The sequence below is a fragment of the Venturia canescens genome, chromosome 2 (assembly GCF_019457755.1).
Source record: "Venturia canescens isolate UGA chromosome 2, ASM1945775v1, whole genome shotgun sequence".
Classification (NCBI taxonomy): domain Eukaryota; kingdom Metazoa; phylum Arthropoda; class Insecta; order Hymenoptera; family Ichneumonidae; genus Venturia; species Venturia canescens.
Genome location: NC_057422.1, coordinates 640,151 through 655,242, shown reverse-complemented (window position 1 = coordinate 655,242; position 15,092 = coordinate 640,151). Strand labels below are relative to the sequence as shown.

Genomic DNA, 15,092 nt, shown 5'->3' with positions numbered 1-15,092 from the left:
TGCACGATCCTATACCAAACACATGATCATTCGTAGAGCGTAACAAGCCAAAACTTTTATTTATAACGAATATACCGCAAAGTATCAATACTCGAAAGAAAAAAATAAGAAAGTACCAGTATTCAGCGCAAAGATTACGTACCAAATTACGTGCGAGTTTTGGACTTTGTCATTCATACAATCTATGCTCTGGACAGAGTCTGACTATTGGTACGTACGCAATCACCGTCTGTGGGTATTTTACCCTCAATTTTTCACATTAAACTCGGTTCGATTTTTAGTTTTTAAATGAAAAATATATCGGAACAAAAAATGTTCTAGACTTCAATCCGATTGAAAAATCTATTTACTCTCCATGAATTTTAATTGGTTTCACGTTCAGCTATTCAAGTCTATCATAACTTTGCTCCACCGATACTGCTCCTTCGATGTGGAATATCCACGATGATCGTCTCTGCAATCCAGATTTCAAGCTCCTATAGCTAAAACTTTGGTTCCCCTGAATTCGTTAGAGGCTGTTTCCTCCTAAATATTTTCAATGAATAGATAAATTGTTACAGAGAAATAGCGCTCAAAATATTGATCATATCCAAAAATATTTCAGACAAAAGTTTCATTGTTCGAGAAGGCTGTCATACTAGACCATCCTATTTTTTTATCGGTGAAGGCGTTTCGAAGATTTGAAGGTCAACGTTGTTTTTTTTTTTCATGGAAATCTATATTTTTCATAGCGTAATATGGTAGAGTATGGAAATCTGAGCAAAAAAGTATTTACCTCTATTTTCCATAAACCTAATACCTAGGTACCGAGTAATTTCACTTTTTAACTTGTAAATTTGTAAGTTTTTTCGGCAGCCAATGCAAATATCGTTGAATCATGAAAAAGCTGTAGCAATACGACATCATTCTCCTTTTTGAAATATATTTTATCTGATTGGCTTATAATTTAACGGATCGAGCAAATTACAAAAAAAAAAATATCGAAGCCTATCGCGACAGAGAGCAGTGCTGATGCTCCTATTCTGGAAAAGAATTGAACTATTTTATAGCTGATGAGGGATGAATTGACTTTGTTATTTCAAATTAACCGCGTCGAGAGTGCATCTTATCAAGTATTTTTTATTATTTTTATTTTTATATTTTTACATTCCGTTCTTTTCTTTCTTCGCCATTTCAATGCGAAAGTGCCATTGTATCTTAACGAGTTAGGAATGGGGATACGAGTGTTTCGAAACAATACTCATCACAGTTGTATTTTTGCTTTTTGTTATCATGTTGTTTGCCGCGACGATTTGGCGTTAAATATTTGTTTTATATATACATATTTGCCGAATCGCATGATTTTATAATTATCATCTTCACGTGTATGTATGTAATTATGATCATCATATTATTATAAACTCATTGTTTTCATGTTGATGGTGACGATTCGAATTGAGTATCAGTCTTGTTGCGCGAAACACTAAGCACTCACTCTCGCCGTTGATTGAGAAACGCAAGTTCGTGAACTCGAGTCTTTATTCGATCTTGTGACGTTTTATTTTCTTCGCAGATACACATTTCTTCTTGCCAATCATACATTTTTATTGTTGTAATTTTTAAAATATATATGCGTTATGGAACGATGATCAAAGTGTTTCTACACACTTCCGGTGATGTCTAATTCCTTGATCGCCGCTTGAATATGAATTTCCAATGGGTCATCATCGCCGATGTCTGGATGCTTGTAATCATTGAGAAAATGACAAGTTCCACTTATATTGGTTGGCATCTCCTTCGGAAGATGATCCTTGGTCCGCTCCTCAAAAATAAATCCTGGCCTCTGAATTAGACAACTGCAACAAACATTCTTCATTTTAATCAAAAAAATTATGCACAAACAATACAGAAACAAATGTTAGATTGACTAACTCGTAAGTGGTGGGACTTATGTTGACCCGAAGTGGTTCACTCGTCGATTCGAATTTGTTGGCAATCGTTACGTTGTGTCCAAACAGGCAGTACCTCGGCATTTTTTTTCCAACCACTCCCGCGAGCACCATACCAGTATGAATCCCTATGCGCATCTTGAGAAACAAAACAAATCTTTGACTCATTTGAATTGAGCTAGTCATCGTCCACTTGTAACGAAAGGGCAACGTAAAATACATGAATTTTTGAATGATATCATTCAATCGATTTATCGAATTTCCAGAAACCATGCAAACGACTCGGGAGATATCAGTCGCGCCAAAATCTGATTTTCTCGGTGGTTGAATCCTTCAAATAGAAAAAGTTTAAATAGGTTTTTCAACTTTTACTGATTATAGCGACTACGAACTTCCAATGGACAATGAGATTTTTGTCGGTATATCACAGGCAATTATCAGGCCAAGTGAATTTAGTTTTTTTTTTTAAATTTCTTCCTCGCTGGTACTAAAGAGAACTCACGGGAATTCAAGAGATTCGTTTGCGCTCATATAATCCAGCTTATTATTGGGAGTCAACGATGCATGAGCTTAATTTGCTTCTACTCTTGATTCGGTATCTATACAGTACTATACTCTTCAGTCCTAATTAGTCCGACCAACTTCCCCTTTATCTTTCTAACTATTATCATTATTATTTTTATTCCTATTATTCTCTTTGTTGCACGCTCGAATTACTCGTCCGAGAATAATAATGACAATTTTTAAGATTACCAAAGTTATATAGGTATCTTTCACAACAATAGTAACAACGATTTAGTGTTGGCTCGTGACGTTTCTCCGTGATCCTCACCTTGATAGGCTTGCCCTCATGCGTCAGATGCTGAGAACACGTTTGTATCATCATCAGACCCATCCACGCAATTTGTTCCGCGTGAGTGTTGGTATTTTTGTGAAGCCCGCACGCAACACAATACGCATCACCTATCGTCTCCACCTGTCGCCAAATTAACGACCGGATTTGAATTTTATCGAAACGTTAGCACTTTCAGCAATCTCCGCATCGATTATTATTTTTATTGCAGTAGTTAAATAATCTTCCTGGAGCATCATTTCAAGCAATTCCATATGGAATATCATGCTTCTTCTTGATGAAAAAAAATAATTATACGCTTTGAATAATTATGAACGGTTTTTTTAGAGAAAAAAAACGGCCGTTATTTGGTGTTCTTGTATAGAATCAAAACTATTTTCGCACCTTGTAAACGTCCAACTGGCCGCAAAATCGATCAAAACGTTCGTAAAGATTCTGGAGCATGTTGATGACCATCATAGGAGTTGCGGTTGAGCAAATTGCCGTAAATCCGACAATATCGCTAAAAAGCATCGTTACATCGGGGTACGTTTTAGCCTCGATCGTCTCGCCTGTTGAAAATAATCGTAAATTCTCATTTATTTTCTTGCCCAGGAGAATGTCACTTATGAACAAAGCTGCTCAAGCTTGGTTCAATTTAATCTCGTCGCTTGGACTAGAATTAGAAGTGCTCTTTCTTACGTTCGACCGTTGAATAAAAAGCCGTTGACTTGAAATTTTGCAACAAAGTTTTCACGTTTGAGAAAAAAGTACCGTTCGAATGAAAAACAATTTCTCGTCGCTAGTGAAGTTTGATTAGCGGCATGCGGGGCGGCTCAATCGAAGATGGATTATTTTCATACCAAGCCATAAACGTTTCGCGATGTCCGGTGGGAAAATAAGATGAAGAAGACTGACATTTTTTTCTCTCTCAGCATCGACCGCACGATTTGCTTCCTCAATTGAACTTTTTAATTTGTCCATGCGTCTTCTCAATCCATCCTGAAATAAAATTCATAATGCGTAAATGTAAAATCATAAATCGTGATCTTTTGTCGTATTAAAAAAAGGGGGATCGTGTTGGATTTATCGAAAAGACTGATGCAATGAAAATCGATATAACACATCCAAGCTTACCTGAGCTCTTGCTTGTTCTCCGACTAAAATAACATCTCTGGTTGCATCGTGCAACGGAATGTCAGATATGAAAAGTCCTCTGCCGGTGAGTCCCTCAAGACCATTCAAAAATGGTGAACTGACGAATAATATCGAGTCCGATTCTGGACAATGGACCATTTGACCTTTCAGTTCCAGTCCCTTCATAAAAAATAAGTCCCATTTATTGCGTCTCCTTTAACGAGGATATATGTAAAAATTGAAACTGTGGCATCGAAAAAGAAAGAAAAAATAAAATCCTAACAGGCTTTGTGAATAAGTATTGGAACATGGAACGATCGATAACTTTTTACGTAATTATGATCATATGATATCTTGATATAATTAATGGAAATATCAAAATTGTCACAATGATGGTTGTCTTAATCGTGATTGCCGAAGAAATAATTGTATATGGTTTGACTTTTGAGCATTTTTTTATCACGAAAAAAAGAGAAATTGTGAAAAAGACTTGAGTACGTAATCTATGAACATTTTTTGTCACCCATCCATCCTTCATCTGCGATTCGATTCGGTAATGAATCACGAGATGATTTCCGCGTAAGATAAAAATTGGAGTTCGATCTGTCTTATATTATGGTTATTTTCTTTTATTATTTGTTATCTGGGGCATGATCGAGCGAGGAAAAAGTTCAGGAAAAAAATTGGATAATATAAAATTGTATCGTTCCGTTCAGGTGTCAACACAAATCTCCCTATATTTCAGGTTCTTTCGCGAGAGAATAATATTAGTATATCCCTTTCCCTTAGATATAGGTGACGTGTCTTCCGATCGAATGATTTTTCCCCATTCCAAGCGTGGCCCCATCTCTCGCAATTCCACCGTGACTCGCGTATCTCATTTTTCCTTACTTTTTTATTTGTCAAAAGTGTTCCATTTATAAATTTATCTGACAACAGGGATATTCGGCAGTTTGACGTCTGATGTGTATCGGAATGGTCGATAAAAAACGGTCAGCACGATCAATCAAATATTCATCGATGCGTTATATATATCGTCACATGTTTGTGTTTGATTGTATATATTCGATTGGGAGAACACCCAAAAATCACAAAGTGTATGGTACGAGGATCGGTTTGTTTTGTTTTTGTTTAAAACAAAGAGTGCATTACCTCGGCAAGAAATTTATCGGCGCCTTGGGGCTTTTGCAGGGCAAGTACGAAGGGCGTGTTCGCACGTTTTAAAATCTCGTGAAAGGTGAGGTTAACGCCTCGTGGTCTTGTAAAAACGAAATAGGTCGATATCTCACGGCCGAGCCTGTTAAGATATTGTCCAAATATTCGCATGAAACCGACACCGAGCTGAACGAGTTCGAGATGTCGATCGACCACGAAATGCCAAGGGAAAGCCTTGCAGAAACTTGCGACCCCCATTCGAAGATCGGCAGCCTCGAGGGACAGTGGACGGAGCTGTGACGTCACTACATCGTAATCATCATCAGTTTCGTCCTTTGGCAGCAACCGTTCTTCGTAACGCTCCGGGGTTATACGATATCTACGGAAAAACAAACTCGTTTACTCGTTATTTATTTATAACAGAGCACAATTGACCGATCGGTTGATTTACGATTAAAAAGTACCTAATTCCCCCAATGAAAAAACGAGAATTGAGAAAAAACTGTATCTTGGCCGAGATCTAAACTAAAGCGTCCTTATCACATAATAACTTTATTAATTATGTATATGGCGGCGCAATATTCAGCATAATTATTCACTTTCGTACAAAGAATCTAATGGTTTTATGTATTTGGGAACGATGACGGTTCGATACGGATATCAGAAGCGATTGTTCTAATATCCACGATGGAATATCATCGAATTTAGATCGACGATATTCATTTGTCAAGGTCTCGTCACAATTTTTGAGAACTATTCAAATCTAAAATTATTAGAATGATTTTTCATTTTAATGATCGAAGAAAGAGATTAGGAATAAAATAAAAGTTATAAAGACAAAATTACCTGAAGAATTTGGTGTTGTATGGATCAGGCAATATGTACACGTCAGCTTTGTCGTTATAAAATTGACTGGCAATAGCCTTGAGACTTCCGACGAGAAGATACGCGATGGACGGGTGGTCAGTTGTAAAATGTAATTCAAGAGCTTCCGGCGTTGCGATACAGACAAATTCTGCCTCGTTCTCCGAACCCGATTGATGCTGTACCACATCGTTAACTCCGTCGAGGGTCGTTAGAAATGCAGTCAGGTCATTTCCGAGGCAACGAAAAGCTCGCTCGAGGATCCCGACGCAAGCAGTTGATATCAATTCCTGTCCCAAATGATCGAGAAACTCGTTAACGTCCACATCTGTAAATGATATTTCAATATATTAGAGATCATTATTTTTTAGCGATCACTGCGACTTATTTTCAAGCTGTTGACTGACGAGCTCAAAAACGGATTTTGCTTCCATTAGAAATAAAATCATTTTTTTACTTCAATATCTTGAAACTTTAGTAAATGATAATCAATACTTATCCAATAATGATAATAATACATCTTTCAACATTCTTGTTTATGTACTGATAGATTTTTTGTTGCAGCTAACAGTTGGCTGCGACAACGAAAATGTGAAAGATACGTTTTGGGCCGAGAATCGCCGGAGTAGCACTTATACTTCATTATTTAATTCCCATGGAGTCTGCAGAAAACCTTATTTGTTCGAGGTTATGTTGAGACACGGAATGGACAAGTAGGTTGTGTAAACAGGTTTTATTATTCTCTTGGTACAGTGCATACTGAATAAGAAAATAGCATTGATGATCCCTTTAAAATCTCCCAAGTGACTGTGCAGTTTCAATCAGCAGCTTGTAAGTAGTAGCATAAATAACGACTATGCGGAGCATGTACTATCCGGACGGTAATTCTATCTCTCTTTCTCTCTCTCGCTTTTTGCGTTTGTTCCCTATCTGTTCATGTATACATTGAAAATTAAGTTATATCCCAGCAATAGAAACTTGAGATGTATTCCATTCGTGAGAATTCATATCAACCGTCGCGCCAGTATTAAAATCAATACATACGCTTATCCACGTATTCCCCACTCGATCCAATATTATTCTTAGGAAAATTTTTCTACATAATCCTGGGAGACGAAAGTCAATTCATTGGGCGATTGTTTGTGTCAAAAATTTGTTGAACAAAGTTAAAATTTTTCTTTAATTTTTTTTTTTACAACTGAGCTTATGCTTTTTTGAAAGAAAACAAAAACATTCGGTGCTCATAATTTTTATGAAGATTATTCTGAATTTTGAAAAACCTTGATTTTTCTCGGAAACCGATTACACACGTATACAACAAATATGCCACCAATCATGTCCAACCGCTTCAGTACTAAAAGAAACGAATAGAAAATGGAAAGCCCTAGAGATATTTTTCCTGGAAAATTTCACTCGTGTCTCCCGTTGCTTCGTATATACCAGCGTATCGGAAAAACAAACTGAGTGTGCTTCGAGTCGGAGATTATTTGGGATAGAGCGAAAAGGAGAAAGGGAAAAGTTTTTTGCCACCCTTCTCGAGTACAAGAGTCTCGTCAGCGAGACGCGACAAACTCCTTAACTGTACTGGAGGGAAATAAGTCTTGCGAGAAAGATTTCACATTTGTCTCTGCGACGTTTTTTCTATTATTTTGCTCGCTGCTTTCACTGGTCGAGAAAGCACGGATTATCCTTGACGTTTCGTTGTAAGATAAAATTCATATATATATTTTATCGAAATGTTAGATAATAAAAGCTCACAGGAATAATGGAACAATGAAGGGAGGAAAAAAACATGATTCAATAGGAAAAAGAGGTAGTTGGGATGAATGAGACAATTAAAGTAATGAAATCGGGTAAACTGTATGAAAAATGTGTAGGGAGAAGCAGAGAAAAGAGCAAAAGATGAAAAGAGGAGAGATCGAGAGCTATTGACGGAGATTAGTTTACAAAAACGTCGTACGTTTGAGTGATACCAAGCGTAATAAGGAAAGTAGGAACTCTTCGTTACTTGCGGCACGAACATTTTTTTCATTATAGATGTTTCACATTCCCTTGTATATCTATGAAAATATAACCTTGATTTAACGATGATGTATTTTATGGTACATAAAAAATAAAAAGTAATGAGGACGAGAGGGAATATAATGCGTTGATTTTAGAATGGACCTTTTATAGAGTCTAGAGTTGTAGTAGCGATTCAAGACAAGTACATTTCAAGATTTAATATAAAATCTTTAAAATTTGTCTTTGTAATAATTGAATAGTTACGGCTGTTGATAAGTTATTGCAAGTTCACGCATTTTTTATATATATATTTTTTCTTCTCAGCCCTCTCATCGTGGTAAAGAGTTTGGAGTCAAAGAAGTATGTGAACCACTTATCTTCGCTTCCTTATAAAGATTTTATAGTCGCACACGCCCATGCTCACACAAACTCACATCTGCGTAGAAATAAAGGGATGGATGCAGAGGGAAATAGAATGTACTAGAAGTGCAGGCAGAGTCTCGATCGATCGTTTCTTCCATTTTGTTTCTTGTTTGGTGTACGAGTCGGCAAAAGCGACAACTCACATCTTTGCATCGAGGAAGAAGAGTCGAAGAATCTAACAGGCCGGAATTTGGTACAGCGACAAAGTCTGTAGTCCTATATATTTCAATACACATTTTAACCGGAGCTCTCCAACATTTCCTAGTCAAATATTCATTTCAATAATCCCATGCCCCAGCCTCGGGAGTTAAATCTTCGTGTACGATATACGAGTAATGTGCAAGCTTCGTGTTTCATATGTCCCTATTGTTCATCGTTATAGCATTACAATAAAATGCTGACCAAACACGTTACATTACACATTTCTCAGTACAGCTAGAAATCTTTTTATTCGAATACAACGTGGTGCTGACCGATGGACTTGATCATTCTCAGACTTTTAACTTATTTTTTTATTACAGCAATTTTTATAATAATCTCAATAAATTTGTTTATCTTCGAAGAAGGAAATGCGACGTTGAGCTTTTTCATCTATTCTGAAAGAAAACCACCCAAAGAGTATATTTTACTGACAAACGTGAGTGGATACTGTTTTCCAGTAGTTGAAGTCAGTAAACGTTCAGACATGAATGGCACTACAAGGAATTACAGTCGAGCTGGAGGAGAGTGTAGCGAAAAATGGCCTGGTGATATTGCTGGAGAAACGTCCGAGAAAAATATGAGCTTCAAGAGCGTGATATATACTATTCGATATACCGGGTGTTGCGGAACAGAACGTCTCGGTGACGATAATGCAGAGGGTAAACTTAAGATTTTATATGAAAAAGAATTTGGCAAATACAAAATGAATTCGTTGCGCTGTCTACGCCTTTATCAGATTTCGCTTTTATTTTCATTCTTATTTCACTTTATGGATTAATGTTAAATTCGAAAATTAGCAGTGTGAACATTGATACAAAAATCATTCATTTTTAACGCTATTAATTGAATCATCGAGTTCCCACAAACAATAAACTCGAATATTGAAGATGATTCTTCAACATAACTTTTGTTTCTCAGATACACTCCGTATATGTGCAAAGAAGCTTTTTATCTACGATAGGACACGTCGTTATCGTTATATAGGACGGCAAGTTGAGCCTTTAATGCACAAGGAAAAGTTCACGCTTTCCTATTTTTACCGATATTAATGCCGGCAAAGCGATATAAATAAACCTGCTGCCTCGTCTTGAGAATGTATCGTCTTCTCCAATCTGGTGACATGTTTGCTTCGAACTGTTGTCAAGCTCTCCTATTTCGAAGTTTCGAAGACTTTAATCCACTATACGCCAAATGCATTATCCTGAATTGGAAAAAAAAATTCCTATCTAGTCACTCCATAATAGTGACTTCAATTCATTTAGTAATAAAATGTTTTGATCACAATTTCTGGAAAAGAACATCATATCATCAGACTACAAAACTCGCGCAATGAAATTAACAATCAAAATTCCATCAATAAAAGAATAATTCGTAAATTATCGCAACTATGGCTTAGCGATTGAGGATAATTAACTGTCACGCGATGGAATATTCCGAGTTGGGTAAAAACAACCTGGGGCCAACACTTGAATAATTAATTTGCATTAGTCGTAACATCGGGACCGAATGAAGTGAAAATATAGAAATTAAAAGTCAGCACATGAGGGCGAATAACAAGTCATAATAATTGATAGGCTGGCTAGGCGCAAACGATATTTACCTGGTACTAGCCTAGTAAATGGAATTTTTCATTTGGTAATGTTCAGACGAGTCCAGGAAATTCAATTATCTTGAGCTGTTTACGACTATATAACGATTCGCAGTATAGGGTAAAAAAAAACGAGAGCCACTGAGTGAGCTAACGAGTCTAATTCTAAATGCGTAAACTACGAAGAAGATAATTATTTTTAGTGCAATAGCTCGAGTACAATTTTTCGGTGACGGTAAAATCGGCGTAATTCGCATATTTATAAATAAGAGTGCATCAGAGGTCGTACCGATTTTTCTTCTACCCGTGGTTTTTCTTTCAATACTTGGCGTCGAGCCTTGATATAATTTACGAAATTTTTCTATACACGATATTTAAAAAAATAAATGACTATCGCAATAAAGAGAAATAATTCGATAATGAATAGGGAAAAACGTAGAAATCCATTCATTATCGTATTGAAATTTGTATTTTTATGTATCCATAGAATTTAATAATGAATGTGTTTACAAATGAGTGCAAAAGAATTATATTTCGCAAATGAGATATTTCACGAATAAAGTGCAACACAAACAGTACCTTTGGATAATCTGAAAGTAGAAAACAATGAATATTTTAATTTGTACTACTCGTATAATAAAGTTTAATTGCAGGAAGAGGAAGCACCGACCGTACCATGTGACATGAAATTACAGTATGTTTTTACAGCAATAAAAAGCTCAAGTTGAAGAAGGTGCAGCGGGCGCGTGCCTCGAAGCATTGCGATTCAAAGTTGGCGCAAACTTTCACTCGAGGGGCTCTTTCGTTCTCCTTCCTGCGGAAGCTCTTGGGTTCTCCGTTGCTATATAGTAGGGTCTTATAATCCAAACAAACGAGAATATGCGTTGATGATAAAAGACGAGGAGAGATGATTCTGTGAAGTGGAGGATACATCTATATATATGAGTGCATGTGAATAAGAATGAATCAACGTTTTTTCAAGTGGCTTGCGTATTTAATTTTTCAAACGATTGGCAAAGAACTTAAAAAAAAAAAAAAAAATACTAATATAATACAAAAATCAATGCTGAAAGTAGATTGACAAATGGCTAATTGATGGAATTCAGTATGCGTTGGTTCTACTTTTTCATGAAATTTAGAGAAGATATCAAAGAAAACTAAGAAAATGCAGAGTTATTTTGTAAATAAAAGTCCAATGATTACGCGTAGATATAGCTGTTCTTACATAGCCTCGAAGATATTTTTTTTCTCTTTTGATTCGGACTGATTATTTTTTTTTTGGACGATGCACAATTTTCAATTGAAGGATTTTATAACATCCGACGGATTATTGTGTTAATTGAGTCTGTATTCTGTTATCAAGGTCGACTCTACAACTATAGTCGACTATATGATCAATGCCCATACTTCGTCCGGCTAGGTCTTAACAGATTTTAGAAACGCAACTGCGCTGCCAAACGTAAAGCCTATGCGACGAGTCAGTAGCGCACTTACGGGCTAAAATGTTACGGAGTTTGTGTGATCCGAATAGCCAATGGAACCGCGCGTCCGAGTTGTTTCATTCGTTTATTACCATGAAATTCTTCATGTTCATATAGTTCGGGATAGTTTTTTTTCGTACTTTTACAAAATACGTCAAAATGTAGAATTAGCATCGTATAAGGCTGAGTTCTCGCAGAATGAATAGAGCCAAACTATACTTACAGGGGTAGCGGCATAATGCCGATCACGTTTCATGCTAATGCCCTTTACTGTCACGCCTCATTGTCTTTTTTCTCTACTTTACACCTTGCCTTTCTTTTTTCCGTCCCTAACCTACTTTCTCGATTTTTCTTTTATTCTTCTTAAATATTTTTATTTTTCTGTTTAGTTCTTTCTTTCTCTTCTTCTTCATTGTCTCTTCATCCATCTTTTACCTCACGCTACGTCTCTCTATCCATCTCTCCGCTCTCGACCTATGAATTATACGATCTTTCAAAATGAGGTCGTCAAGGAGAGCTCTGGTCATACTTGTGCACGATCGTCTTTGGCCAAGTACAATTTGAATCATCCACATGAATTTTCTTGCATTTTTCAGTTTAATAGTTGATGTTGTAAAAAGAAATTTACAAATTGAATTCGAATTGAATTGTAATGATCAGCTGGTTACGAATTCTGGAACAGTTGTATATTTCATGGTGAATAATATGTATGCTCGAAAATACCTCCAGCTTTACGGAGATAAAGTCGATTTTTCTGCATTCTTTGAAATCAAGAAATGAAAATCGTAATTCTAAAATGAATGTGTCATGTCTACTGAAAAGCGGCGTTATACAAGCCCTACGAGTATATTAAAGCAATATACAAAAGAAAAACTGGGATAGCGTGGGTATCATAACACTGCTAAAACGAGAGAAAGAGGAAGAGAGAGAGAGAGAGAGAAAGGACGGGACGAAAGAAGTTTATGACAAGGGTACGAGATAGTCAAACAAGTGGAAGATGCGGCGAGGTCCCTGCTTTGTTAGTAGAAACGAGGGAAACGTTAGTAACATGCCCACAAAGATATTGGACGACCTAAAGGAGAATAAGCAGTATATAGTACCACAAAAAGTCGACGACGACGACGACGAACGTCTCCGGTGACTCGATGACAATGTTTTTTTTTCTAGGGATAAAAAAAGTAGATATTTTTTGTCGAGCGACACGAGCTTTTACTGAAATCGACGGAGAGCACGTGCTTATTTTTATACGTTGATTATGACCTTACTCTATCTTGATTTTGCTTTCTGTTATTATAGTCACGTTCGTCACGATAGTAGTCATTTTCATCACGACATTTTTTTTGCCGAGTCATAAACTCCCAAGGAAAAAACTTAATTTGATATGAGTTTAATCTGCGTAATACCTTGTCTGCTCGGCAATCATCAATATATGCTTTCAGTACAGAAAAATAACAACGAAAGAATATTCGTACAGAAAAGCATTCTTCCGCTTATGCGAAACATCCAATTCTACTGGCCAGTTTTTACCCGCAGCTTCGCTCGTGTGGTAATTTGAAAAACTTTGCCGGGAGAAATAAAACACTAATTATGACTAAAAGTAGCCTATGTTACTCTCCGTCCTTTCAACTAACTCTATGCCAAAAATCAAGTAGATTGGTTGCTCAGTTAGGACGTGAAGGAAGGACAAACAAATAAACAAACACTTTTTCGCATTTATAATATTAGTTAGGATGAGTAATTTGCTTGTTTTCGCGAAGCAATCATCCGTTGTTAGGAGCATGAGGTAAATGGAGTAGGAAAAAATTATTCCAAATATTTGCGTAGCAGACATATGACCAATCCTGAATAAACATCTCTTCATTCGCACAACTTTACGGCACGAATAATCAAAATTCTATTCTGCAAGTCGTAGTGAGAATTCCTGAGTTGCAGGTCATTCTAAACATGTATATTTGTGAAGAGATTTTAAGTCTAACTAAGCTATTTTATACTATGTATAAGAGTACAAAGGAATCGATCTCATTCGGGACCACAAGATATTCGGCGCGGAGTATACCGATATTGATTTAACTTGCTGCAATAATAAAATTAATATAATATGCTTTTTTAATCGTTTGGCTTATTGATATTGTTTGAAAAGTTTATTGATTGATGAAATATCATCGTCCCATGCAAAGCCTCATCCCGAATATTCACATACTAATGACGAATTGTAGCATAATTATATTTTGGGGAAAAGCTCTTCATCGAAGATATCCGAGAAAACGTGTTTGGCATTTTTTTTCTAAAATATTTTTTAACCAATTTTTAATGTCGAAATAATGACGTATTTTGGGCAAAAAAAACACCGGCCACAATATGAGCTGATTCGGCAATTCGTCTCGAATCCGACAAAATTGGTCAACTCAAATACAAGAAAAGTTAATTCATAATGTTGAAGGCTGGCTGTCAACGTTACATCGAGCAATTCGACATCGTGTCATCTCTCCAGTGCAGTTTTTTATCATTAGAACTCTCCAAGTGTAGCAACTTTATATCGTGCCAAGTGTTCAAGCGCGTCAACCCTACATCGGAGCGAGTCCCGATCGTAGAAACCCGACATTTCCTCGACTGTTATATGTGCTCGTATTTTTCGTTGACTGTACTTTTCGCACGGAACCGCTCGTGTTGGACGAAAATCTTGGAAATGTGTCAATCTTTCCGTATGTTCCAACTGCCCGCTTCTTGAACTCTCAAGTTTATTAACAAATTTTTAATAAAATCATTTCCATTATGAGTTTGTCATTTAATTTTTCCGGCCTTGGGTTTGTTTGGCCTTGTTGGGGTTTATTCGGGGTTAGTTTGGGCTTAACCCAAACAAACCCAAACAAACCACAATGTCAACACACTCTGCCCCGCTGGCAATGCTTATCGCTACGTTATGAAGAATTATCATTTCAAAAGGCTATAGAGATATCTATTATGATTGCCATGAATATTTGCTCCTGTATTAAATGACAAACTCATAATGGAAATGATCCTTACTAGAAATATTGTCGATAAATTTGATAGCTGACGAAGCGGGTAGTTGATACATATGGAAAGATTAACACGTTTCCAAGATTTTCGTCCAGTACGAGCGGTTCCGTGGGAAAAGTACAGTCAACGAAAAATACGAGCACATATAACAGGCGAGAAAATGTCGGGTTGCTACGATCGGGACTCGCTCCGATGAAGGGTTGGCGCGCTTGTATACTTGCTACACTTGGACAGTTTCAACGATGGAAAGATTGACTGAAGAGATGACTCAATGTCTCGTTGTTCGATGTAGAATGACACTCTGCCATGTTGAACAGTAGAAATCTCACCGCAATCGTAGTTAAGAGTCTCGTAAATGTCCTTAAGTAGATTGTAGTTTTCCTCATTCTCGAGGTTCGTCAGGAGCTCTTCTCTGGAACATACAAAGGGCTTTATCGTAAACATGGGGAGAAAAATAGGTA

General features: G+C 36.7%; 1 protein-coding gene across 1 annotated transcript in view; it reads right to left on the bottom strand.

Moving 5' to 3' along the window:
• Positions 1–1,500: 1,500 nt before the first annotated feature.
• The window catches only part of Gycalpha99B (guanylate cyclase 1 soluble subunit alpha 2), a 29,313-nt gene continuing 15,721 nt past the window's right edge, over positions 1,501–15,092 (bottom strand). Inside the window, exons 3-11 of the mRNA XM_043411688.1 lie at positions 14,961–15,043; positions 5,899–6,244; positions 5,050–5,431; positions 3,898–4,077; positions 3,624–3,762; positions 3,166–3,332; positions 2,761–2,904; positions 1,912–2,066; positions 1,501–1,835 (exon numbers count right to left, since the gene is read on the bottom strand). Coding sequence (XP_043267623.1) covers positions 1,640–1,835; positions 1,912–2,066; positions 2,761–2,904; positions 3,166–3,332; positions 3,624–3,762; positions 3,898–4,077; positions 5,050–5,431; positions 5,899–6,244; positions 14,961–15,043 — 1,792 coding nt within the window. The 3' untranslated portion in view covers positions 1,501–1,639. The remainder of the gene's footprint in view (positions 1,836–1,911; positions 2,067–2,760; positions 2,905–3,165; positions 3,333–3,623; positions 3,763–3,897; positions 4,078–5,049; positions 5,432–5,898; positions 6,245–14,960; positions 15,044–15,092) is intronic.